We start from the raw sequence: 27,052 nt of genomic DNA on the forward strand, positions 1-27,052 counted from the left end.
AAAGGAAGCATAATCTCAATAAAAGACGTCATCGGGCAATTCAGAAATGATAGCTATTAAAAAAAAGTATTTTTATAGACAATTTTATAATTCAATTTTTTTAATTTTTATTATAAAGCCGATCGTTTTGCTGAAAATCACAAAAGTCTTTTTTGAGCTTTGACCAGTTTTTTTCACATATAGAAATGTTGAGGAGTTTTAATATGTTATTTATAGTCACGTTGTACTCATATTCTCAAACTTTCAGCTTCTTGTAAATTTATGTGACTTCCTTCATACTTTCTGTCTAATTTGACCTAAAATTGAAGTTATTGTAAAATAATAATTGCAGAGTGTTCGAAATTCATCATATTTGTAAAATGAATTACTGTCAATAATTATCAAATATAAGCACTTGGCAGAATCAGCATTGCATTTAATTTACGCACATGCTTATCAAGCCATCCTCGTAGATGTAAGTGCATATGTCGAACGTCGATATTGTGTTGACAACTTATAATTGCCTCCAATAACGACGCTAACCAAGTTTAATGCATATACTCGTACTGTTGTTGTTGTTTTTGGGTGATGTTGCGTTTGGCGTTGACACTTTAATGGCGGCACTATTAAAGACATCTGCGTTTGGCCTTTCCTCATTTTACGAGAACCGCCTAACTTTTGTTAGGTTCATGTTGTGCCTTTTAGTTTTACATTTTATATTCACTTTTTGACTTCAATGATTCTTGAGTTTTAATGTTTTCATTTGGTTTTGAATTTTTGTTTCAATTAAGTATTCAAATGTGTTGTTATGTTGTTTGCACAACAAATTTGCACAACTATTTTAACGACCTTCCTACGAATTTTCGCTCTTAATTATAACAAAAGCGGTTTCCCACTAGTCGCATAAGTTCGTTTTTTCTGCCGTTATTGCCATAGTTTGTTCCAGCGTAAACTTTTCAAAGTCGTTCTCAAGTGCAGGCAGTTTTATATAGATTGTTGGATTCCTCTTAACATTAATACAGCGCTAATTGATGTGTGAATAAATTTAAGCGCCAAACAAAAGGCATTGAAGAGCTTGGCGTTTATGCAAAACGGTATACTTGTATGTATGTATATGCGTAGAAATAATCTAGATATATAGATGTCTGCATTTACAATTGTTTTTCATATTATGTTATATTATTATTTTCGAAAACCCGTAACTATTTTCGCCATCTAAATCGCATTATGCATGAGGGAAATTTACAAAAGTTGCTCATACGCACTGTGGTCACACTAAATATCGATTGCACATTACTACATGCATACATAGAAATTAAGTTTTGTATATAATTAAATAAAACAAATGCACTTTAAATATTATGTTCCCTCAATAGCAACTCACCCTAATGTGCATTTAAAGAAAAGTTTTCCTTCTTGCCCTCTTTGAATCGCTTTTATTGTGCAACAACCACACAGGCATGCTAATGTGTAGGAATTCTTTGTTGTTAGCTTGTTTTCTGTTTTACATTTTAACTTTTCACAACTTTCTTTGCATGTGTGAAAGTGCATTAAAGGCTTTTTTATTCTTATTTTTTTCAAGCTCTTTAGCAGTGCTTTTGTATGGCTCGCTCAACGTGCTGTTATAAATAGTGAAAACAGTTAAGTAGTTGCGGATTTCACACGATAACTTAACTGGCTGTCTGAGTGACTGACTGACTGACCGACAGTATGAGAAACTTTGGCATTGATTAACGGTATGCGTGGCGTGCTGCTATTAAACGGAAATACAGTTAATGGTAGTGAGGTTTTTGTGCAGTTTCATTTTAGTGTAAGTGAATTGTAAAGAATTTTCTGAAATATAATTGGCACTGCATGCGATTGGGGAACTAAATGTAAATTTGATATATAGCCATTATCACATGGCATAAAGAAAGTTTATAACACCCATAAGGAAACATCAGAGACCCTATTGAATGGTCGCAAAAAATGTTTTATTTAGCAAGATCATTGGCTAAGACAACGATACAATCTCTGAATACAATTTTTAGTTTGGACAACTATAGCATATAGCTGCCATATATGGTAAACTGGGCGAATAAAGGTGGATATATTGTGACTGCAAGGAGATACATAATAACTTCTTTGCTCTCAGTGACCAACAGAACGACCATTTTAGTTGAACTTCAAAGCTTGATTATATATAAATTCATGGTCGAGGGAATGGAGCTTGGAATGTTATCGAATATACTAGATGACTATATAAACTGGCTACATTGGTATTTGCATTCTTCTTCTTTATTGGCGTAGATGGCGATTATGCGGTTATAGCCGAGTTTACAACAGCGCGCCAGTCGTTTCTTCTTTTCGCAATTTGGCGTCAATTCGAGATACCAAGTGCAGCCAGGTCCTTCTGCACCTGATCTCTCCAACGGAGTGAAGGGCTTTCTCTTTCTCTGCTTCCTCCGGTGGGTACTGCGTCGAATACTTTCAGGGCTGGACTGTTTGTTTGATGACAGGAGATATTTTGCTTCGCTTCCTTACCTAGTCTGGAGAAAGCAGATCTAACGGCGCGGGTGTTGAGGCCAATGATATCAATATCATCGGTGTACGCCAGCAGCTGTACACTCTTATAGATGATTGTACCTGTTCGATTAAGCTCTGCAGCTCGAATAATTTTCTCCAGCACTAGATTGAAGAAGTGGCACGATAGAGAGTCGCCATGTCTGAAGCCTCGTTTGGTATCGAACGGCTCGGAAAGGTCCTTCCCGATAGTGTCAGTGTCAGTTTACGCAGTCGTATTAGTGCGGGGATACCAAATTCAGACATAGCAGCATAAAGGCTGCTTCTTTACGTGCTGTAAAAAGCAGTTTTAAATCGACGAAGAGGGGGTGTGTGTCGATCCTCTTTTCATGGTCTTTTCCAAGATTTTCGAATATACGAGATGACTATTTATATTAAATGGCTACCATATATTGATATTTGCATTACTGATAAATATTCGAATGAAACTCTTTTGTTATTTGGGGTGTTGCATGGAATTGGATAGAAACGTTAATCCTGTATAGTGCTACTGGGCACCTCCAATAACTATAGCATCCTTCTGAACAATATATTGACACTCTAAAGACCGGAGGTCCAGGAATAAAAGCTATAATATGATGAAGGATAAATATACTAGTACAAGCTTCTTATTTTATAAGTGATATGTGCTCTCCTACAAATGAGTACCAGTAGCTTAAAGCTATGTTTGATTAAGGGAAAATTTTATAAATAAATTTTGGTCTATTATGAATTGGTTGCAAATAATAGTGCCTAAAATACTGTTAAAAATATAGTTTTGTTCTTTGGATGCGTAAAATTGTTGAGAAAACTGCTTGCAAGTAAAATTGCAATAAGCAGTAAACCTTACGGACGCTTATCATTTCCGTATCATTACCATTGCTGGCATTCTTTTTACAACCGCGTTTCCGGTCGCCCGCCATTCCAAAACACGAAATATTCCAAGTACTAAATATAGACACTCACACACACGTAGTATAAGCCAACATGATTACCATGTAGTTAACAAACCAAAATAGTAACGAAATGAGTGAACAACAAAAACGAAAACAACAAAACCACATAAACCATCCAAACCACAAGCATACACAGTCCGTGTAAAATTAGCCCGAAAACGCCAACACAACGACCACTCACCAGGCCAACGCCACTCAGCTCAAATGAAAATGAAGTCCAGTTCATGCCAATGCAACCGTGTGAGCAGGTAAATAGCTAAGTGACCGCAGCAAAACAAAATTCTAACCCAAATCACATTCAAGCATCAGCGAAAGTAAAAGTTTGCCATTGCCGAAGAGGAGAGTGACGTCGCCCCACCGTCTGGTAAAACTAAAATAACTGTATAAATTTTGCATACTGAGCCAAAAATTTAACTAAATTTATTACATAAGTTTGTGGGTTTTTGCGTGCGCGAGGGCGCGCTTTCAAACTTCTAACTGCCAAAAACATAAAAACAACAAAAAAATAAAAATCACAGAAAGTCATATATGAGGCTATCAAAGCTTAAGTGCTTACTGAAAAAGCTACAAGGATACGTTTATGTATTTTCGGCGTACACACAGAGCGCTTTGCAAATAAAACAGAAAGTTTATAAAAATGGAAAACAAGTAACTTTTGAGTAGAAAATATTGTCGAAATCGTATGAGTAGTTTGTTTTTGTCTTTCGTCTTACACTTTTTTGTTTTTTTTTTTTTTTGAAAAATTGGTAGAGTGCGTAATAAGGGCTCATACAAGACTTTGCGTGTAGGTGGCAGCGAAAAAGAGTAATGGTATATTTTCATGCACAGCAGGAGCGTCTCTGGCACGGAAGACCGCTTGGATGGCTGAATTATCAAGGGCGCCAAGTTCTTGGGTGCCGTTCTCTATGATATTTCTTGCCACGAACGATATAGACAGAATTTCAACACAACAACTCAATCGAAACTGTCTAGCTTTAATAGTAATGATGAACCACTTTCCCCTTGTGCTTCGTCCGTAATATCAGGAAGTAAAATATTTCTTCTTAAATACCAGCAAAAATACCTGTAAGTAACGAAAGAAACTTTAGAAATCTTTATTTTTATTATTCTTGACACTGGTTGCTTTAAAATACAAACCAATATTCACCCCCATTAGCGTCGAGAGTTGGCTTAAAAGATATTTGATCAGCAGATCGATATGCATTTTTAATATATAATGATTTATGATGATAATGGTGGGACTCTACTCATAACTATATACATAATATATATACATATCTATAGTATGCCAACAATTTGGTAGTCTAAGTTTAAATCACTTCTTAAAGAAGTTAAAATTCAGAGTAAACATAATTTAATGATTTTATAGCAATTTCTAGATTTAAAAAACTAAATACATATGTCATATACTGAAACTTTGTTTGTTGTTTGGCTTTGCTTTTTATTATGGTTTGCTTGTTTCATTCTTTGGAGTTTTTGCGAAAATTTATTGCTTTGTTTAATTTATTTCCGCCATTAAATAATTTACGACGCTTCCCCACTTACAAAACAAATGTGTATTAACGCGCTTGTCGACGGCTCAACTCGGCTATAAACAATAACAAAAAACATGCCAGTGCATAACGTCACATACATAGAAGTAGAAATAGAATAGCGATTTAAATGCGTTCCACAATGGACTCGGCTATGTGGCGAACCGCGAACACGCGGCAGTGGCTTGGCAGCAATGGTATTTATGTCGTTGTTGGGATCGCGCTAAGTCAGTAATGAACGAATGTTTTTTGAGTACTTAACTGAAGTAATGAAAGTGATTTAAAGGCGGCAACTTTTAGATATTTCAGGACTTTTTTGTATTAAACTTTAACTACAACCTGCCTCTACCTGCCTCTGGTTTCTGTCAATATTTGTTTCTTATTTTCGAGAAAAGGAGATCGAAACGGTGTGAGAAAGACTTAGACAAAGCAACCTCAACAGAAATGTAAGTTTATAATAGATCTATCTCTCGAGTCCAAAGAAAAATAAAAAAATAAAATAGTTATCCCAACCTTTTTTTCTAGAAATCGATCGGACACTTCTCTAGATTGCCTTATTTGTGACAAAGAATTGTAGTTTTTATAAAATAGTTCACAGAAAGCAGCATTTCCCGAATGTAATTTTGAACAAAGAAATCATTTTATCACAATTTTTTGAATACGAAAAGCGTTTAACGGCAAATATGCTGTTGTTCTGACGGCGGTCGGATCTGTTATACATCCTCCCAATGACTGCCCCGTAATCAGCAATTCTCAGAGCCTTTTTAAACTATATATTGTTTTACCAAAAAAGGAAATAATAAATAAGTTATTAAAAGAACATGTTAAATATATCGTTTATCAGCGAAAGATCAAAGAGGGTTCACAATCGACCGATGTTTCCTAGCAAAGCAACGAAAACGATCTTAATGCATTGATTGTCCTTCAAATTATACTTTCCCAACAGGGAAGCAAAAGAACAAAATGCTACCAAAAGTTAAAAGATCGCTATAGAGGCTACAACGCCATTGATGATACCTGCCTTGGGTATCTATTGCACGCTGAGTAGCGCCGCAAATTTCGGTTTGACTCGAGTTGACGTCTCCTTTCTTATATTGCTATTGTCTCGCGTGCTTCGCGAATATGCTTTTGGCCGCCCATTACGACTTCGCTTGTCATTTTCGTTGGCGTTCAGTCATTTCTTGTAATTCTGCCAATTCCTTTTTATCGCCACAAATTTGAGGTCATTTTGTGATATTTAATTTGACAAAAAATAAATGGCAATTATTGGCGTTGATTTATGTAAAAGCAGCTCATTGAGTTTATTATTTCTATTTTATTCATTGTGCCTTTGCATGTGTTCGTCGTGCTTTTTGCCAACACTTTTGGCAAGGATATTTAAGGCTTATAAACTCGATGTGGCAAGCGATGAAGCTCCTTTTGGCTTAAATGTTTTGAAGAATTTGGTAAAAACAAAGGAAATGACAATTGGCAATTTGTTTTGTGCGCGTAATTATGTCACTTGGAGTTGTTTAGAGTCGCGCTTTGTAAACGCTTCAATTGCGACCATAATGCCCAGCTGAGTGGGTTTTGGCGCTTAGGGTGCACACACACACACTGCGTGACGTCTGCTCTTGTTGATATTTACTTTATTCAAATATGTAAGTAGGTTTATAACTGATTTTGGCCTACTATTTCTGATGCCTTTTGTTCTTTTTTTGGTTTGTGGTTTTTGGTGCATAACAATTATACTTGACATTCTTATTTCGCACGCCAGCTGTGTGTATGTGTGCCTGTGTTGATTATTTTGCATGTGTGTGCTGCTTGTTTGCCGTTGGTAAAAGTCGGGGCGGCACTCCTTTCATGCATTGCATGTTAGTCAGCGGGCATGGCAGGCTCTCTGCTGGCTTTTCATTGAAGCCAAAGTGGCGTCCCTCAAGTAATGCCTTGCGTGTCTTAAACTATTTGCGATTTTACGCTTCATCCACACGTTCAAAATTCACTCATTCTTTGCCGTGGTCATACAAACATACGTCTATGCATTTATCATACATAAGCACATAAATACTTCGAAACATTTTAGACACTGCGATAAATGTCATTCTGCACTTTCACTTCTACATGAGTATTTATATGTGTTGTTGTTGTAATTTTTTCCGCAACACTTTTATGGTATGACATTCGACATTTTTAGGTTTCATACTAGATAGTCGTATTTCTCATTATTTGCTCGATGAAAAACTACACGCCAGCAAGGAAGTGAAATGAATATGAATTTTTCTTTGTCCAAGCCGAAAACTAAACTTGTATTTGCATATTAATGCATACATATAAATATGTAAATATATACTCTTCTCTGATATTATAATAAATCAAGTCAGTGCGAAAATGTTTTTTCTAGTTTACATGTATGATAGGTCAAGGTAAGTGAACGGGTAATGTGTTGTAAAATACACTTTCAGTAAAAGTAAAGGAAATGTTAGGTGCAATCCTTTCATAAAAGATATAAAAGTGGCGCATTGTGTGATCTCGAGAACGTAAGAATGAGAATAATTAAAAAATTTATATTGCAGTGCAATATACATATGTGTAATGCTTTTAAACGGTATTCAACTAACAAAAAAGATTTTACTACATATTTATGCTCGTCAAACTTATTCACCAAACTCTCAAGTATTCTGCTAAGTAATAAATATAAGGAAGAAAGTTATGCTGTCTTCCTAAAAGCTAATAACTTTAATCCAATATAAGTGAGGGCGAAGAGCAGATATAATCTCCGATATGAAAACAAACCCTTCATTGTACTTTTCTGTCGGTTCGTATATACGCGAACGAGTTCCACAGTTTTTGAGTTGTCGAGCTGAGATTTTACACATTTTTCTTCTATTCACGTTTCTTCCTTAGAAGTTGCTCATTGGTCGGAACGGCTGATATCGGCCCATTATAGCATATAGCTGCCAAAAAAATTTAAGATCAAAATCAAGTTCTTGTAAGGAAACTTTTTATTGAACAAGATATCTTCAGGAAATTTGGCATATAATAGGTTGTCAAAAAAGTCTTGCGGTATTTTCGCTGGTTGGCACTGAAAGCGCGTAGTTCTAGTTTTATTTGTCGCATCGGGTCATGCTATACCTTTTTGGAAAGCTCATTTCATGCGCTAACACGTGTTGAATGCCGTTTCTCTTAAGTCGTTCGTGAGTTATAGCGTCGCAAACATGGAGCAAAATAAAGAGAAAATACGGCATATTCTACAGTACTGCTACGATAAAGGCAAAAATGCATCTCAAGCCGCTAATAAAATTTGTGAAGTTTATGCACCCGATACAGTTTCCATTTCCACCGCACAACGATGGTTTCAACGTTTTCGTTCTGGTGTAGAGGTGGTCGAAGATGCGCCACGCTCCGGAAGGCCTGTCGTCGAAAATTGCGATAAAATCGCTGAATTGGTCGAAAGAGACCGGCATAGTAGCAGCCGTAGCATCGGTCAAGAGCAGGGCATGAGTCATCAAAAATGCATTTCAATTTCAATAAAAAAAAAAAAAAATTGAATAAAAATACCGCAAAACTTTTTTGACAACCCATTATTATTGTTCAAGACAGTGCTTTCAGACCACATTACTATAACATATAGCTGCTATATAAACTGACCGATTAAAAGCAAGTTCTTGCAGCAACCAATCACCAATTGTGTTCAATATTTAAAGAATATCGGACACAAAAAATTTTAATAAAGTTTCATATATTTATTTTTAACATTTACAGTTGCTGGCAACGAAACACACACACATGTAGAGTTGTGATCGTAGTAGAAGATGCCAACACTGTGATTACTAATATGAGCGATTGTACTTGAATTATGTTTTGAATATATTAATATTTTGAAGGAAACAAAAAGGAAAAAGCTTCAACTGCAAATCTTGTAAATACAACAAAAACAATAACAACTCGTTTGTAGTATATATGTAAGTACTATGTAAAAATCAAGACCGCCGCAAACCGCCGAAACAATAAGTTAACAAGATAACAAAAACAAAAAAATACAAATACAAATCTGCACTTATACCAAACAACAATAACAAAACAGCTAGAAAAGGAGCAAGCGAGCAACAACAATTGTCCAATCAACTCGTATCCAAATTGTTACCGTAACGGCTAGACAAAGAATGGGGTCAAAGCTGCGGTAGCACACCAAGCCAAGCCATAGCCAAGCGAACTAACGAACTAATTAACCAATCAAACAAAGACAAACCACACTGCAGTCAATAAATGCATGAGAATTTTAACACCAACAACTGTAATAACAAAAACAAAAAAAGAACATGCACATGAAAAAGTTTAAAAAGTGGAATTGAATTTAATGGAATTATCACGCGTGACTATGCGTTTACATAGAAGCCAAAGCGATTCCCTCTTATTTTACGCTTTGCCACACAAAACTATTTGCTACTCATTTTGACTTAATTACCAAGTACAACTATCTCAAAAATTAGCCAACGCCATAGCTTGCGAAGAATTAGCGATTTTGAAACAAGTTGAGAAGAACAAGCGTTTTCTTGTTGTAAGTCTCTACAAACGCAATCACAAACGCCATCACTGTTTTTTTCGCCTCTGCTAGCTTCCCAATACTATATAGATACTACGTTATTCGTGGAACATCTCGTATTTCAACTGAACGAAAGTGAAAAAGGAATCCAAAAAAATACACCAGAATAATACAAAAGTTACAGGAAATAACAAGTTACAGACGATAATTCAAAATGGCTTCGCCACCGGAAAGCCCCATTGAGGAGGTTGTCTTCGAATTGGAACACACTCGAGTGCCTAAGCCGATTAATGTAACAATCGAAGATTTGTATCGTGAGACGAAATTCTCAAAACAAGAAATACGAATTATGTATCGAGGATTTAAAACGGTGAGTGAATTATGTGTAATAAATAGTGAAACGTGAATATTTATAATATACAAGTAGTTAGTGAAATTGAAAACCACTTTGTTGTATTTTATGATTTTCCAAAGTTTCCCTCTAAGAGAACGTGTACTATATCGACAATTTTCATGTTTCTGTACTTAGTGATTTAGAGAGCAGAAGAATTTCAATTATTTGAATTATGTTTGTTTCGTAAACGTTTCGGGTACTTAGCTTCTTTAGAAGCGCTAACATATAAAATAGACTAGATTTACTTTTTCAGCGCTAGACAACTAGGTATAGTCTTGTGGAACATTTCATAATTTCGAGTTCCCTGACTGTTGCATAGCGATATCTCCTAAGTCAATTTGCGATATGAGAAGCCGGTTACCGTCATAATGGAGGTTTCATACTTTAGAACACCGTGTTTTTAGTAAAAATTATCGTTAGATCTTCGAAAACCGCAAAGTTGTACGTTTTATATATATAAATCTTTCTCCGTATAGCATTCTCGATAATACGGCTTTTGGTTAAATGTATTTGTAGACGGTGCGGTGCGTGTGCGGACCCGAATTTTTCGTTAACCTTACTTACTGAGTCTCTTTAGTACGTCTTTAGTAATGACTTGAAATCGAAAGTCATACTTTTTATTTCATATGAACATAAATTAAAAAAAAAAATATTTTTACAAAATTATGAGCAAATAAAACCTTTAAGATAAGTTTATTGCCTGATTTTTGAGCGATGTGAACGCCACCAAAGCTGTTTTTTATACATTTTCACTTACGCCTCATTGCTTTTGCAGGAATGTCCCGAAGGTGTTGTCCATGAGGAATGTTTCAAGGAAATTTACGCCAAATTCTTTCCACATGGCAGTAAGTAGCACGAAAATAAAAAGCATACAAGTATCTAATTGAATTAAGTTTTATTGATTAACTGTAATGTTTTTGAAATATTAAATTTCCTAACGTAGCATATACATTTTATATATTTACATGTACATTTGTATTGATATGTGCTCTTTGTTTAGATTCCAGTTTATATGCTCACCATGTGTTCCGGACTTTCGATATAAACAGTACTGGTTCCGTGAACTTTCGGGTAACTAAATAAATTATTCATTATACATATATTATTAGCTATTTTTAATCATATATTTTTTATTTTGGTTTGCCGCAGGACTTTCTCAATATTCTTTCAACACTGTTGCGCGGTACAGTTTACGACAAAGTCAAGTGGACCTTTAAATTGTACGATGTAAATGGCGATGGCCGGATAACACGTGGCGAAATGAGCGATTTATTTCATTCCATACACGAGCTAATGGGTCGACGGCCGCATCAGCCGGAGGAGGACCGAAAAGCCAAAGAACAGGTATAATTAAGCCAAAGTGCAAGGTATTTATATAAAATACTGTTATGTACATAATTGAATATCATTAAAGTAATAGACTGAGTAGTTTTATGCAATTACAAGAATATAATAGAAAACCAAAATGGATTCTTATGAGTTGTAGGCAAAATTTTGATGATTATGTTGAAACAAGCTCTAGAAACCAGGTTTGCAATTTGGGCAAATATTTCAGTGATGGTTAAGAAGCATATTGTAGATTTCGTGCTCATTATGCTGTTACGGTCACTAACAGCTTCACAGTTTACTCGGACGTTTACTTTCATGGAATAGATGTATTTTAGTCGGTCAGAAATTAACTAAATGACGGAAATTAATAGAGCACAATTTTCCTTTTCTTCTTTATAATTGTACATTCAATGAATTCGAAGCCAATCCCAAGTCAATGTCCAATATAGGGTAGATATTTTTGTCATTCCTATGACATTGAAAGCATTAACAATCTCATATAATATATAAGGATTTAATTTTAGAACGCATTTTGTTTCGCGAATAATGCCAATACCTTGAATTGAAATGGTTTTGGGTTTAATCAAATTTAAATAAGAAAGGAAAAGTTAAGTTCGGATCTTGCAAAGATCAAAACCGTGAAATTTTTTTTTTTTAAATTTCAATAATATATCTGAAAGGTCGACTGATATTTTCGGTGAAAAGCTCGTAATATGTAGATTAGTTCCTGATTTATAGACTTGAAAATGAAAGAATCAGATGGAATTTAAAATTGTCTTATATGGGAAGTTGGCGTGGTTGTAATCCAATTTTGTCCATTTTTCGTACTGGAATATAAGTATGTCAAGATAATATTACGTACCAAATTTGGTCGATATTGGTCGAGTAGAGCCCAAGTTATGGGTTTTCATGCCCATCGTCCAAATTTGACCCCGGATCCTATAATGTCCTTTCGTAGCATATCGGGTATAAAACTTTAAGTAGTTTTTAACAAAACTTTTATATGGGGAATGGACGGGGTTAAAATCCGAATTCAGATATTTTCACTGATTACGTAGAGATGCCAAAAATATTAGCTCTTAGCGAATTTGTTTATTATAGCTCGAACGTTTTAGGAGATTTTTTTAGTGCGATTCGTTGTACTAAATAGCGATCTTGTATCTTATTGTAGAGCTTAGTTAGGGTACTTTTTAGGTTTTCGTTTAATAGTGGTTTTAGGGCGTGGCAGTAGGTCAATTACGTCCATTTACGAACTCGTTCTTACTTTTTACATACGTATGTATTAAGTTCAGTTTCAAGGTATTTTATTTTATATATATATAACTATATGCATCCTTGATTATTTATAGGAGATACAAACAACCGTAAAGTATTAATATCAAATAATGTTGTTTTTTGACAAGATTTGCTTTCGAAAACATTTTTCAACAAACTACTCGACTCCTCCTTTTAACATATTCTGGTGCTTCATTTGTGTGATCTAACAAACCTCTCCGTTTCTTCTTTCAGTTGGAACGCACCTTCCGTTCATTTGATCCGCACAATGTCGGCTATATTAATTTCGAGATGTGGATGAAGGGTTTGCTGACCAATCGAACCATTGTGAACTCATTCCATGTATTTCACTCGGATCCCTGATGGTCGGAGAGTGACTTCGAGAGCATTTTGAATAATCAAGAAGTTATATCGCTGATAGATCTTTGAGATAGCAAGAACAATAACGGCAGGAACACACGCAAAGCCAGCGCAAGTCCACAGGTAAGCACATTCACACACACATATACATATGTATATACAATTTATTAATATAAATTTCATCTATTGTAACTTTTGCAGACGAGTAAACCGTTAGACAAAAATAAAAAGACGTAAAATTGCGAGCAGAAGTTCCAGTTTGTAGAAAATGAAATTCGTTTTAGCGAAAAGAAAGTCGATGAAAAGGCGTAAAATCAGGTGTATTTGTATGCGTGTAGTATATATATACATATATAAATGTTTAACAGTTAGTAAGCTTCAGATTGCGAATATTCTGTATAGTTTCATTGAAGAGAGGGTATTGTAAAAAGAAATGCTAAAAGAATTGTCACAACTGAGTCGTACACAAACTGAAAATAGCCTTAAAATATCCCATGGAGCTATTTAAAGCTCCAATTAGTCATATTACATACAACAAAAGTACGTGTTGCCAGAATTGACATTTGACACTGTCAGACGTAATGCTTTAAAATTTTATTTTTATTATAAATGCTTCAGTATTTCATAATTACCTGCACAACTTTTCTGCATTGCCCTAAACTACATGCTTTTTTAGTTTATGAGTGAACTGAGACCCATTTTCACTTTCACAAATGTCAGTGGATTAAACGTATTAAAAACAGCTCTTTAAGATTTAGAAATTCGGAGTTCCTTCAATGAACAAAAAAAAAAAGTTTTTCAACTATAAGAGCCAGAAGATTTTTATGTTAATTAAATAGATGTCAGCTGTCCAATGTCAAAGCTAGATTGAACAGAGTCAAGCAATAATAAAGTTAAACATGTTTAAGCAGATAAAATTGAAATTCAGTAAATTTAGTAAAAAAAAGTGTAATACCAAATTGCCGAGAATGAATTACTTTACTATTTAGTAATAACGGTATGCAATTGCATACATAGATACCATACATTTATTAGTACGAAAACGTTGGCAGTTGTAGTGTGGCCAGAATGGATGCAAAACAATAAAAGCCAACGAATAAGTATGCTAACTGAAAATTACAAATTAGTGACTGGAAAATGTTAGCGAAGAGCGATTGACACACAAAACCCAAACAAAAATCGTAATAATAATAATAACAATAATATTAGTAAATTTTATTTAATAAATAAATATAAAATAAATTTAATAAATAATTTGAAAATTCTAAACTAATTTAAGTACTTTCCATTGTGATTGATTCTGCCGGCAGTGGAGTTTTGAAATTCGTGGACGCTAAACTTGAATTGCTAGTCCAGGAATGCTTTCGTGCACTATTAATATGTTTTTTAAAGCTGTGTGAAATTTTTTTTAAAGTTAACAGGATTGGGTAGAAAGACAAGGCGGAAGGCAAAATTGAAACATGCATATATTTAAGGTTAGTTTCTGTAATATTTGTAAATTTGACAATAAGTTGAGTCAAGCACAGGGTGAATTTTTGAAAGAAAAGCAGGAAAAATAAAAAGCAAAAATAATACAAGATGGGTATAACATTAATGTGCTTTTTATAGAACTTGTCAAATGTTTTTTATAAAAAATTGGTTCCTTTTATAATATCGTATGTGTATGTAGTTATTTTTATTTTATTTAAAGCAATTATATTACCTACTTACGTCATAAAAAGTTATTTTAGAGAGCAATATGAAGTATATAATTTAGTTTTGAATTGCACGGTTATCGAGAGCAGACTGTACTTTGTAAATTTCACGTAAAAATCAATTATTTTCATTTTTCAATTTCAATCAATTATTTCAATTTTTTTTTTGCTATTTCGAAATAATAAATTTTCATAAGAAATGTGAATTTTTTATTTTAAAAATCTCTTCAAGCAAAATAATTTCATAAATTTCCCTGCGGGCATGTACGGTTTCGTCATATTCTCTGTGCAATGTATATTAAAACAAATATGTACTATTAAAGTAATGTCATGAAAAACGAAAACACTGTACTACATATAACATATACATACATACAAACATATATTTATATTGCATAAGTTTCAGCAAAATACCTACATACATATAACTGAAATACCAAGAACATCTGCCAAACTAAAAATAATTCTGTAAATGTGGTGAATATGTGTCGTAACAAAAGTTGTTATTACTTTACTGTTATTACGTATTTCCGGTCAATTAAACCAACACCGAAACATATGAATGACAATTGAAAATGTAATTTCAAAGGCAATTTACTACTAAGATTTCATTTAAGTACACATATACATACATACGTAAACAAAAAACGGAAACACACATACACACATACAAAACTGTTGAAACAGAAACAAATATCACAAACTATACTATGACTGTAGAACTGAAACTGTACTAAAAATAATTTCAACACAGCGGACACTTGAAATATTGTACTATAAATAGTGAATAAATCCGAAAAAAGAGAAAAAAAATCGTAAGCATGAATTGCAATAAAAAAACATAGTTAATAACACAAAAGGAAAAATATTGAAAACAAAAAAAGTAACACAAAAATGAATTTCGTGCACCGATAGCCCAGCGCCAATAGAATAAATAACAAACAAAAATGAATTTGAACGTAAAATGCAGCTTATAGAGTGTTCTTATTGTAAAAAAACAAAAAAAAATATTAAGTAAAAAATAATAATAAAAGAGTAATCAACACCAAGAACTAAGAATATATTAAAACAAATTTTATAAAAAGATACAAGAACTTAAAGTGTATTTGTGTAAATTTTTAAATTTAATTACTTTATTCATATTTTATTTCTCACTTCTGTACATGGAGCCAAATTCCACCGAAGCTGTAAGCAATACCTGAAGAATATGTAATAAAATAAGCAAAACATTTACAGAATAACAGAATACATACACACACACATGCCAATGGATTACTTTGTAAAATGTTATAACGAGAGAAAATGTAAATAAGCATTGACTTTATTGATTTTTGAAACGCTTTTTTTTCTACGCAAATAAAGCGAATAATATTATTTTTTAAGCGGGTATTTAATTTTTGTCAAAAATTTACTAATTTCATAGCAAACGAGCAGCGTTTTGGAGCCAAGCAACATTTAGATGATGCGACATTTCTGAGTGCTTAAAATTTTTTTATATTGTTCTTAGAGAAAATGACGTTGAAAATAGTGAACTGAGTAAAGTCAAAAAATTCTTGAGTTATATATAAAAAAACGCAAATAGTTGTGCTTTATAAGACTTGAAACCGTCTGCTTGATTTTCCATTAAACTCAATTTTGCTACCGATAAATTTGACTATAAAGTATATACTTTTCGTTTTATAACCAAAAATTTTAATATCTATAACGGAGATTTAAAAATTTGCTTTTAAGTACAAAAATTAACCTTTTAATAACTATTAACAGCTTATGAAGGGAATCGATTGGTCAAACTAGCAAAAAATTAGTTTCAATGAAAACAAAAAAAAAATTATTGTCAACTATCGAGATAATTATTGCTCTAAGTTGCTTCGAAATTAATTGTTTGCTTAATTGAATTCGATAAAGCCGCAATATTTGCTAATAATCAATTAACGATTATTAACTTTAAAAATAATTTTTTCCAAAACGCGTTTGCATTATACAAAATTCAACACACCCATACACCAACATTTTTTTTACCACAAAACGACAGCTGTTTTGAACAATATATACATACATATGTATATATTTTCATTTAAATTGATTTTTTCAACAACTTTGCCGCTTAACGAAGCTGTCGTTTGCAACTGTAATACTACAACTCGTATTTAGACGAAATGGACAATCAAAGCGGATTCACATTTTTGACAAGTTTTGCATCGACCCAAACAAATACTACTAATAATCAGCTAATGCGTTATATTTGTGCAAATCCAAGGCATTATTTGAAAGTGAACTTCTTTTTGGCTTGCTAATTCGCAGCTCTATGCTTTGTGCTACACATTTCGCTTGCTAAAAAAGATACAAAATTAATCAATAATAAATTAGGTAATAAATTGAAGTAATCTATCGAATTAGCTGTTATCCTTCCATTTAGGCAAATAATAAATTAATCTAATGAAAGCAAAAACCAACAAAACGAAATTGAATTGAAAATTCTTCCAAAAATGTGTGTGTCTAAGCTACTTAGGAAACTGTTAAACTAAACGAGTTCTAAATAAGTGAAATAACTAAATATTACTAAATTATAACAGAAAAATATCTGCTCTACATATGTATAGTATATGTATGTGTTTAAGAATCTAACTAACTTTATGTGTATGTGTCTTATTGTATATAATTGATAATGCGGCATTATGGATCACCATGCAAGTTTTCAATATGGCCTTACAGCATACTACTTATTCGCCACAAGCGTCAGATCTTTTAGAGTTCTTACGAACCTTTAACAAATTTTCTCTACTGACTATATTTAAATCTATTTAGACAAGTGGCTTCTTTGCAAGGTGATTTCCATAGGCTGCATATTGAGTGTTAGTTTCAAGCAAGTGTTTGTAATTGCTTTCATGTAACTTGAAAATGATGGAAGCTGCATGAAAGCTCTTGCAAATACTTCACCTGATAAACGAAGGTACTATTACTACTACTACTGCGTAATTATCTATTAAATGTAAGCAAGTGCTAAAAACTAAAAAGCTAAATACGAAAAAACTGAATAATTTAACGTCCTATATTTGTATAGCGGAACGAATATCCTTCCAAGAAACTTATGCGTGTATTTATGTAGCGAAATACGACTTAAAATTTACTATTTATACATTTACTCGTAAAACTTATTTCTTACTTTCTTGTTTGATAATATTTCTGCTGGTACTTTTTATGAAAGCAAGATTCTGCTTACTTTATACATATGTATTTCATAAAAAATTTACGTATTTAAAATTGTGAATTTACATATTTATTGGCAGAGTGTATGTATACGTATATTTGAGCGAAAATAATTTTTAAAAAACTATTTTTTTTTATTGAAATTTTTTACCTTTAAATATCGTTTTTTTCTTTACAATGAATCAGGGTTAAATAATTAAGAAATTATTATTTAAAAAACAAGCATTTCTGAAAAGAAGTAAGTAAGTTAGTAAGGCTTGAAACTGAAAAGTTAATAAAGCGTACGGTTGAAAATATTGTTTGACTACTTTTGTTACTTGTTTATGCTTTTTTCAAAGTAAATTGCTAAAATCAACTCAATATTATAGTTTTTAAACATTTCAGCAAATGTCTCAGCCGATTTCATTGATAACACAATATCGATATTACTTGTCAAAGAATCGATTCTTTTTTCTTATAAAGCAACATTTCGGGAAAACAGTTTTAGGTTACATTTTTAACTAAAATCTTCTTTTCCTTTTAATAGTTTTTTTGAATAGTTTTATGTATTACAAAAATAATTTTTTGTAGAAACAACATAAATGAGTACACAACAATTTTGGTGAACTAAAATGGTTTTTGATGTGTATACTATGTACTGAAGCAACAAAAAAAATTATAAATAATAACAAAAAATAAATAATTTAAGTGTAATTTTAAATTTACAAAAACATAAAAAAAAAATTAAATTTAGCTACTTTGTAAATGTGTATTTTATAGTTACGAAAAATTAATTTCTAACATAAATTTGCTGAGTTTTAAGTTCGATTACTGTGATCTCCATATGCTTTTTGCGTTTTACTTGAAATTACTTTAAAAACAATACTTTTAATAAAATTTGCAAATCAAAATGTACCTTAGACCAAGTAAGAATAAGTTAATAATAAAATTAATTAAATCAAATTTAAATGAATTAAAGTAATATGTCCACGCATACAAACATACTCAGTATAAGTAATTAGTTTAAAACATTTTTTGAAAATAATATATTTGTATAATATATTAAATGCATAATTTAATATAGAAAATACCAACAAGACAAGTTAAAAATAAAGCATAAAGAAAAATATAAAAACTTAAATAAATAAATATTTTTCAATTGCGAAAAATCAGTTTTAGAAATTGGTAATTTAAAAGTAATAATTTATAAGCATATTAATAAACCTTAATAATAATTATTTACTTATTATTTAGTCTGAGTTGTTGAGTTGTTCCACAAAGAAATCAAAGCAGTAATATTTAATAGCATAACTGATTTATATAAACCAGCAAATCTTAAACGAAGTGGCAACAACTCACAACAATGTTAATATGTAGTAATAATGAACTTAACAACAACAAATTGTGGTTAGTGATTGGAATGTTTAAGCATACAAAAAGTAAATACAATGAGAAAAATTAAAATATAATTTACGGGGAAGGTATTTTCTTTAGAAAAAGATATTTCGTAAGTAATTATGTGTACTCAATAATTTTTAGTAGCACAAAAAATTTAGCTGAAAAGCAAATATTAAAAAAGAAAAATTAATTATTGTATGAAATAAATAAATACCAAAAAGTCTAATGGAAACACACATACTTGTATAGAAGTGTGTATATAGATATGTATACTTGCCGTTCTAGTTGAAGTAGCTTAAGTCAAGTAAAGTGAATGTGGCTAGTTTAATTTCCACAAAAATTCGGTGCAAATTTTTTGCCCTATTTCCGCCTAATTTGGAGCCTCGATACTCAGTTTTTATCTTAAATAAAATATAGCATCGGATCTCATATTAATTGGTTAAAACAAACTACAATTGCTGGCATTAACTGAAGTTGACTTAGGCTACTTTAATATACATATGTATTGCCACATGTATATTTTTTTGATTGTGGCCTATATTCAGGCGCATATGTATGTCTAAGCAAATGTTCACGTACACTAATAGTAAGTGTTGTCAAACGACAAAAAGAAAACAACAACAAAACATATTTTTAATATATTTAGTTTCTGTTGTAAATGAATATTTTTCAAACTATTTATTTCATAAAATGTATTTTACGACTAAATTTGTTATTCAACTTTTTCTTATGCAACTTATATTTATTGTTAGTAATAATAAATAAAATGTAAGAATAAAAATTAAAATAATGCAGAAATAATTGAAATTTGAAATAACACCTACTTATGCAATAGAATTGGTAAATAAAATGAAAAAAAGAGAATTGAATAAATAAAAAATAAGAATTAATTAAACTACTTAGCATTTTTATTAAAAAAAAATATGTGTTGTGTTTAAATCCAAATTGAAGGCATTGCAAAAAATATATATATTTCGGTCAATTATTGAAACCAATAAAGAGCCTTCATGCCGCTAATATTCAGCCATATAAAATTGTTTATTTGCTATTTTGCTATTTTTGAATTTTTTAAGAAAACTGCTTAAGGAATTACATAGGTTTCCTAAAAAAAACAAGTGTAAAAATTTATAATTTTACGATTTTACGATGCTTTACGACAGGTTGTGAATTGAACAAGTATTTTTTCAACAATTTTTTCTCATACAAGAAAATTAAATACTTTATTAGAAGTTTTTAGTGTTACAAACATACACTATTAGCAAAGAAATTCTGAAATTTTTGGAAAAAAGTAGGTGTACCCCTTAAATGAGGAACGGTAAACTTTGATGCCAATAGCTCAAAAACTATATGAGCCACCTCAACAAAATATTGTTAATATTTTATTATATTACTCCAAAATGGTGAGCTTATTACTAATTATACAAAAAGGTCGCGATGCAAGAAGAGACCAGGATAGTTCACATGGCTTTTGCCAACTTAGGAGCGTAGTCAGGAATTTCTCTTTTAATGTCGTATTTAGTTTCGGTCACTTCATAAAAGTTCATGGATCTTACGAAGAGCTTTACCAACTGAGGATGAGATCGCAACATCGCCTACAAATGCCTTAAATAATCGCCTATTACATAAAGAAAATATTGACAAACATGATAAACAGCACAAAGAATTGCATTTTAAAATTTATTCAAAAACTTTGCATTACATAATTGACAATTCATTTCGAATGAAATGTCTTGTTTGAAGTTTACAAAAACGAAAATCGCACAGTTAAAAAGCCATTCTTGACACATAGAGCCGCCTTCCATGCTGTGAATGAGATATATATGTAATTGTTGCAATGCGCTGTTTTCCGTATTATTTTACTGAAATTTACAGCGAATTGAAGATAGCATTGACTCCTACATTTTACAAAACTCATTTTTCATCGTTAGCCAACCAAATGTCGGAGGTGCAATCACCACCGGGATAACGCATTTCATGGGGTAATGCCGGTCCATATGGTTCATTACCGAAGTCAACTAGGAAATCCTCATTCAACTTTAAGCCACCATTAACGACATCAATGTCAATTTGAATTATGGTTCCGCCTTTTTCAACCATTTTCGGATAGAACTGTTTGAAGAAATATTGAAAAAAAGCCATGTAAATAATCTAGTTGTTAAAAATTTATTTGCCAATGTTTTAAAGACATACCTGCTTATCCCAAGGGGAGAAAAGTGAAGATGAAACGTACAAACGCTTGCCATCCAAAGAAAGTTGCAACATTTGCGGTCCTCCCTCAAGTCTGCGGCCTTTAACAAAGCGTGGTTCAGGACGTTTCTAACCATTATTAATAGGTGATTGGAAATTAAATAAATATTTAATTATTATAACCGTTCTAAAAGACTAACCGTGAATTCTTTATCTTCAAGCACTTCCACATTCTTCCAGTCTTCACAAATGAAACCTCCCAAAAATAATTGACCGGTTAAGCGTGGATTTTCTGGATCAGTAACATCATATTGACGCAGATCACCGTGCAGCCAACAATTTACATAGAGATATTTGTCATCCAGTGAAAGCAATATGTCGGAAACCATGCCGTTCATAGTCTCAGGCTTGCCACCATCAATTGAAATCAGCTTTCCAGGTATGTCAATAACTTTTTTTGCTATAAATTCATCGGAATCGGGTTTCTTTTTGAAATAGTATATATTTGCGTTCAAGCAACAGCCAACAAAGCCATCCGGACGTTTCGGATTGTGCATAAAACGAACTTCTAATGGTGTTGTACCGTCCTCACCCAAATCAATGGTTTGGTATAGCGTATGCGTTGACCACTTGTAAAAATTCAATCGACAACCATATTGTGTCATATCTTCGAGGTCTTCGGTACGCCAACCGCTATTAAAATATTTTATAAAAGGGAAGAAGCAGAGAAGGAAGATGTCAATCGGTACATTCTTTGACAAAAACATTATATGGATTTTGAATAACTTAGCTCGGACATAACTTACCGTTTAAACTTATTGGGTGCTCCCCATTCCGTTGACACCATTACATCAAAATATGGTTGATACCAAAAGTCATAACCGCATAATGCCACTTGGTTGCCCTTGGTCCACGTGCCGACACAATTGAAATTATTCGTTTCGAAGAGAATAAAATCGCCCTTGGCATAACCCTCAGCATCGCCCAGCGTTGAAATCATTATATTACCATCAGCCAGACAATGCGTTGTATGCGGCGCAGTTACGTTATGTTGCTTGAACACAGCTCCATCTATGGTCTTGTATAAAGAGGGCTTGCGTGGATCAGTCGCCACATCCATTACGTAAATGAAATCGGAAACAAGCGAGGGCAATATAAGTTTGTCACGCTTCGGTATTTGTTTAGAATTCTCATCCACATAGTAGCAGCTGGAGCAAGCATTCCAGCCCGAGTGGTGGAGTTCATTGCCTTTGCGATTGGTGAAGGTTCTATGAATTACCTAAACATCAATAGATATGAGAAATATGAAAAATTATGAATTATAAACATTTATTTATATCTATGCATTGAAAAATTTAACAAAAGAGAGTGGCAAAATGAATAAGCTACATAAATTGGTATACTTAAATATTGAAAAGACATAATGATCTTCGAACCTTCTATCGGTTATATAACATATTTTTGCTATATAACATGTTTTGGCACTAACTCTAGTATTTTGAGTATATATCACAGTTAAAGCCGGTTGAATGCAACAGGGTTACTTATAGACTTTGGCAACTCTGATATAGTAAAGTGCTATTTAACGATCCCATGGAAATCTTGATATACTTAGCGAAAAAAATTCGGGTTAAGATCAGATAGACATATTGTTATATATATAAATAGGATCCCGAGAAAAGTTGAAATCTGGCTTACTGTTTGTCTCTCCGTTCGTCCGACCGTGCAAGCTACACCTTGAGTAAAAATTGAGATATCTTGATGAATGTTGGTATGTGGGTTCCTTAGTACAAAAAAATTACGAGTTCGTAGATGGACGTAATCGGTGCACTGCCACACCCACCAAAAACCTGTAAAGTGCCATAACTAAGCACTAAATTAAGATATATAAATCTAATTTGGCACAGAGAATCATAGTAGCATGAAGCACCTATGGGCAAACAATTTTGAAAAAGTAGGCGTGGGCCTCCCTATAAAAAGTTTAATGTACATATCTCTTAAACCACTAAATCAACAACAACCAAATTTCCGTAGCACAAATATTATATGAACCCTACCACACTCCTATGTATGTATATATACTGTATGAAAATGAATGAAATCGGAAGATAACCCCGCTCACTCCCCATATAAGGGTAGTGTTAAAAACCATCGAAAGTGCAATAAATCAGTAACTAAATACGCCAGAGACATTAAACTTTGCACCCGCCCACTTTTTGGTGACAACACATATCACGGGACCCGCTAGACCGATTCCGACTAATTTAAGTACGTGACATTCTTCTCATATTACTATGTCACATTGGTCGAAATGGTCGAATTAGACTACAATCATACCTACTTCCCATATAACACAGTTTTAAATTCAACTTGATTCTTTCACTTTCCGGTCAAGAAATCAAGAAGTAATTACTATAACGGGATAAAAATTTGCAATAACTCTTTTAAGGTATGCGACCGTACGACCTAAAACTGCACAAATCCAACAAAAACTGTTCCAGCCCCTAGGTATCAATTATGTGGGCCCTAGTATTTGACCGAAAATATCGGCCAATACTTAAGTTATCTCAACGGAAATTACAGATTGTGTTTTACTCATTACAGTGTATCTTTGTGCTGAAAATATATGAAATTGGACGTTTTTCTAGTATTATGTCGGTCAGTGTATGAGTATATGTATACGATGTTGACATTTTAAACCTTAAAGTATTTCCCTGGCATTGATTTCTGCAAGTTGCAAGAGTATAAAATGTTCGGTTGCACCCGAACTTAGCCCTTCCTTACTTGTTTTAATATAATAATAATCTTTAATTTTAAAATATCAAAGCAAGTGTAATTAATGACTCCTGCCCTTTAATCTGCATATGTACATACATGCAGGCATATGCGGATCTACATCTGTCGGTGACTCGGCAAAAAGTTAATCACTCATCCAGATAAGAAAGACGCCTAATCGCTCTAGTTCGGCTTAGTAATAAAATTTATAGATCTCGGCATTCGTGTTAATAGTTACAAATTTCTTTCTAAAAGCTGTCAACGTTTTTTATGGATTGCCTAAAAAAAAGTTAAAAAATGTGTGCTACCGTTGTGTGACATCTCCCTTAATTTGCCTAAATGGGCTCAAAAACTCACATGCCATGTTAATAGCTGAAGTTTACAAAAACAATCAAAGATTTACTCATTTCGTATGCATAGATCCAGTCCTCATTAAAATGCGTACCACCTATTGACTGTTACCGATTTATGTAAATATGTTTAATATACATATACATATGAATGAATATATGTATGTATATGCAATTATTTAAATTTACTTGGCTTGGAGCACGCTTACAAATTTTAAAGAAATAAATTAAGTTAATGAAGAAAATTCAAAAAAAAAGCAATCAGTAATTTGCTTTTCAATCCAAATCGAAAAAATATATTTTTTTTAGTTAAATAAATTTTGTTTTAGTATTATTGGCACTAATATTGGTAGTCGGAAAAGTCTTTTCGTATTTCTAATCAAATTTTAACTTATTTTTTTATATCCTGAACAGGGTATATTAAGTTTGTCACCAAGATTGTAAAACCAAGAAGGAAGCGTCGGAGACCCTGTAAAGTATATATGTATATAAATGATCAGTATGTTGAGCTGAATCGATTTAGCCATGTCCGTCTGTCTGTCTGTCTGTATATACTTATGTATGCGAAGTAGTCCCTCAGTTTTTAAGACATCGTTTTGAAATTTTGGAAACGTCATTTTCTCTTCAAGAAGCTGCTCATTTGTCGGAACGGCAGATGCACATTTCACAATGTATTTTTACAAAAGTTGGCACAGGTTATTTTCTAAGGCAACAATGTAATCACCGAAGAAATTGTTAAGATTGGTTAACTATAGCATATATGTAGCTGTCATACAAACTGAATGATCGGAATCAAGTTCTTGTGTGGGAAATTTCCTCATTTGACGATATATCTTAACAAAATTTGGTATGAGTTATTGTTTATAGAAATAATGTAATATCGGAAGAAATTGTTTAGATCGGCTCACAAACATACAAACTGAACGATCGGAATCAAGAGCTTGTATGGAAAACTTTCGCATTTGACGTGGTATCTTCACGAAATTTGGCATGAATCCCCGCTTAACAATATAATCTCCGAAAAAATTGTTCAGATCGGATTACTATAGCATATAAGTAGCTTCCATACAAACTGAACACATAGTTACTAACTGAAATGCACCTGTGAAGGGTATTTAGCTTCGGTGCAACCGTTTTTTCTTGTTTTAATTTACAATGATAAATAAATAAACAAAAATGTACTATTTTAGTCGACCACTTTTTGCCATTTTTCCGCTAGAGACATTATTCCATCAGTGTAAAACTTTCATCAGCGTAAATCGAAATTTTGAAATTTCCAGAACGGAAGCGAGCGAACCGTTGTTGTGCTACACGAATTGATACAGCATCGTCTTCGTAAACTTCACAAATTTCATTGGTGGCTTGAGTGGCATTCTTCCCTTTTTTATACAAAAATTTCAAAATATAGCGAATTTCTTCATTATTTTCACTCATTTCCGAACAGCTGTAACTTTTTTTCAGCATCCACGAATTTAATTTATTTTTTTTGGTTAAAATCTCACTTTTCCAACACTATATTATTGTGTTATTTGTTAAGCATACATACATACATATATGACTACTACCCATATTTATGGTATGCATTTTTCTAAACGATGTGCAAAGACTAAAAATTAAGCAAAATATAAAATCCAAGTTTGTACGTGATTTGTTAATGAATTTTCTGTACCTATGTATATATAATATACTATATATATCTACTATGTGGGTAATTATTGAATTCTAATTAATTTTTAATGCAATGCAATTCGCATAAAGCAAAAACAGTTTTTTTGATTTCAGAATTGGCTATACATATGTATTTATATACAAATATGTATTGCTAACTAGATAGCATTTTCTTATAACTAACCTGACAGTAAGTTGGACTTTCGGGATCCACATCCACAGTTGATAGGTAATCTCCGTGGGGCTCGTCTAGATTAGGCTGCACAGTAACTGTGTAGAGCAATTTTTCGCGAGGTCCATTTTTCATGGCGTCAAGTGGGCTCTTATAACCGGGACCATGGCAACAAGCTGGAAATACAAAAAAAAAAGAATAAGAAATGAAATTCTGCACTCTCATGTAGTAGACAAGTGCCCATGCATATAAGTAACTACATAGTATGCTGTTATCATTCAAGTACTAATCACTTTTAAGCTTCTCCTATTTTTGCTTCTAATCTAGCGCTATTTTGGCACAGACAATTGAAGTAATTGCAAGTGGTTTCTTTATAAGATCTAAAAAGCTTTGTTTATCACTCGAAGTAAGGCACTAAGCCTCACTAACACTATACCTATTTTTGGTTATATGCATGCGCATATACACATACGTACATATTCATTTTCACCGATTTTTTGAAGAAATTCGACGGAGATTACACTGTTTTCTATGAAGCCAATCAAAAATAGCTTTATAATTATAATATTATTTAATTTTCTAAGTGCAAAAGTCTTTAAAAGTAATAAATAATATGAAGACTTACCTTTGCTAGACATTTTTGATGTTTTTCAGTTGATAACAATTTCTTATTGCACACAAAACGATCCACAACTGATCAAGATCACTGAGCGACTGGCGCAAATAAGGCAATA

General features: G+C 32.6%; 2 protein-coding genes across 4 annotated transcripts in view; one reads left to right on the forward strand and one right to left on the reverse strand.

Moving 5' to 3' along the window:
- The window catches only part of LOC126767747 (Kv channel-interacting protein 1), a 29,087-nt gene extending 9,979 nt beyond the window's left edge, over nt 1–19,108 (forward strand). For all 3 annotated transcript variants that reach the window (XM_050485344.1, XM_050485345.1, XM_050485346.1), the window contains 6 exons: nt 8,750–9,900; nt 10,700–10,769; nt 10,925–10,995; nt 11,074–11,268; nt 12,763–13,011; nt 13,090–19,108. In XM_050485344.1, the coding sequence (XP_050341301.1) occupies nt 9,745–9,900; nt 10,700–10,769; nt 10,925–10,995; nt 11,074–11,268; nt 12,763–12,891 (621 nt within the window). In that variant the 5' untranslated portion in view covers nt 8,750–9,744 and the 3' untranslated portion in view covers nt 12,892–13,011; nt 13,090–19,108. The remainder of the gene's footprint in view (nt 1–8,749; nt 9,901–10,699; nt 10,770–10,924; nt 10,996–11,073; nt 11,269–12,762; nt 13,012–13,089) is intronic.
- A 1,721-nt stretch (nt 19,109–20,829) lies between these two features.
- On the reverse strand, nt 20,830–27,052 carry LOC126767744 (methanethiol oxidase). Its single transcript, XM_050485340.1, has 6 exons — nt 26,944–27,052; nt 26,331–26,494; nt 22,160–22,632; nt 21,554–22,046; nt 21,357–21,482; nt 20,830–21,275 (listed from the first exon to the last, which is right to left on the reverse strand). Exons 1-6 carry the CDS (start codon nt 26,954–26,956, stop codon nt 21,078–21,080), a joined length of 1,467 nt encoding a protein of 488 aa, XP_050341297.1. The 5' UTR covers nt 26,957–27,052; the 3' UTR covers nt 20,830–21,077.

Source organism: Bactrocera neohumeralis, chromosome 2 (genome assembly GCF_024586455.1).
Source record: "Bactrocera neohumeralis isolate Rockhampton chromosome 2, APGP_CSIRO_Bneo_wtdbg2-racon-allhic-juicebox.fasta_v2, whole genome shotgun sequence".
Classification (NCBI taxonomy): Eukaryota; Metazoa; Arthropoda; class Insecta; order Diptera; family Tephritidae; genus Bactrocera; species Bactrocera neohumeralis.

Coding starts and splice junctions, on each gene's coding strand:
- LOC126767744 (XM_050485340.1), bottom strand. Junction 22,633..26,330: donor AAAGTCCAACTTACTGTCAG/GTTAGTTATAAG, acceptor ATTGATGTTTAG/GTAATTCATAGAACCTTCAC. Junction 21,276..21,356: donor TCTCCCCTTGGGATAAGCAG/GTATGTCTTTAA, acceptor TTCTTCAAACAG/TTCTATCCGAAAATGGTTGA.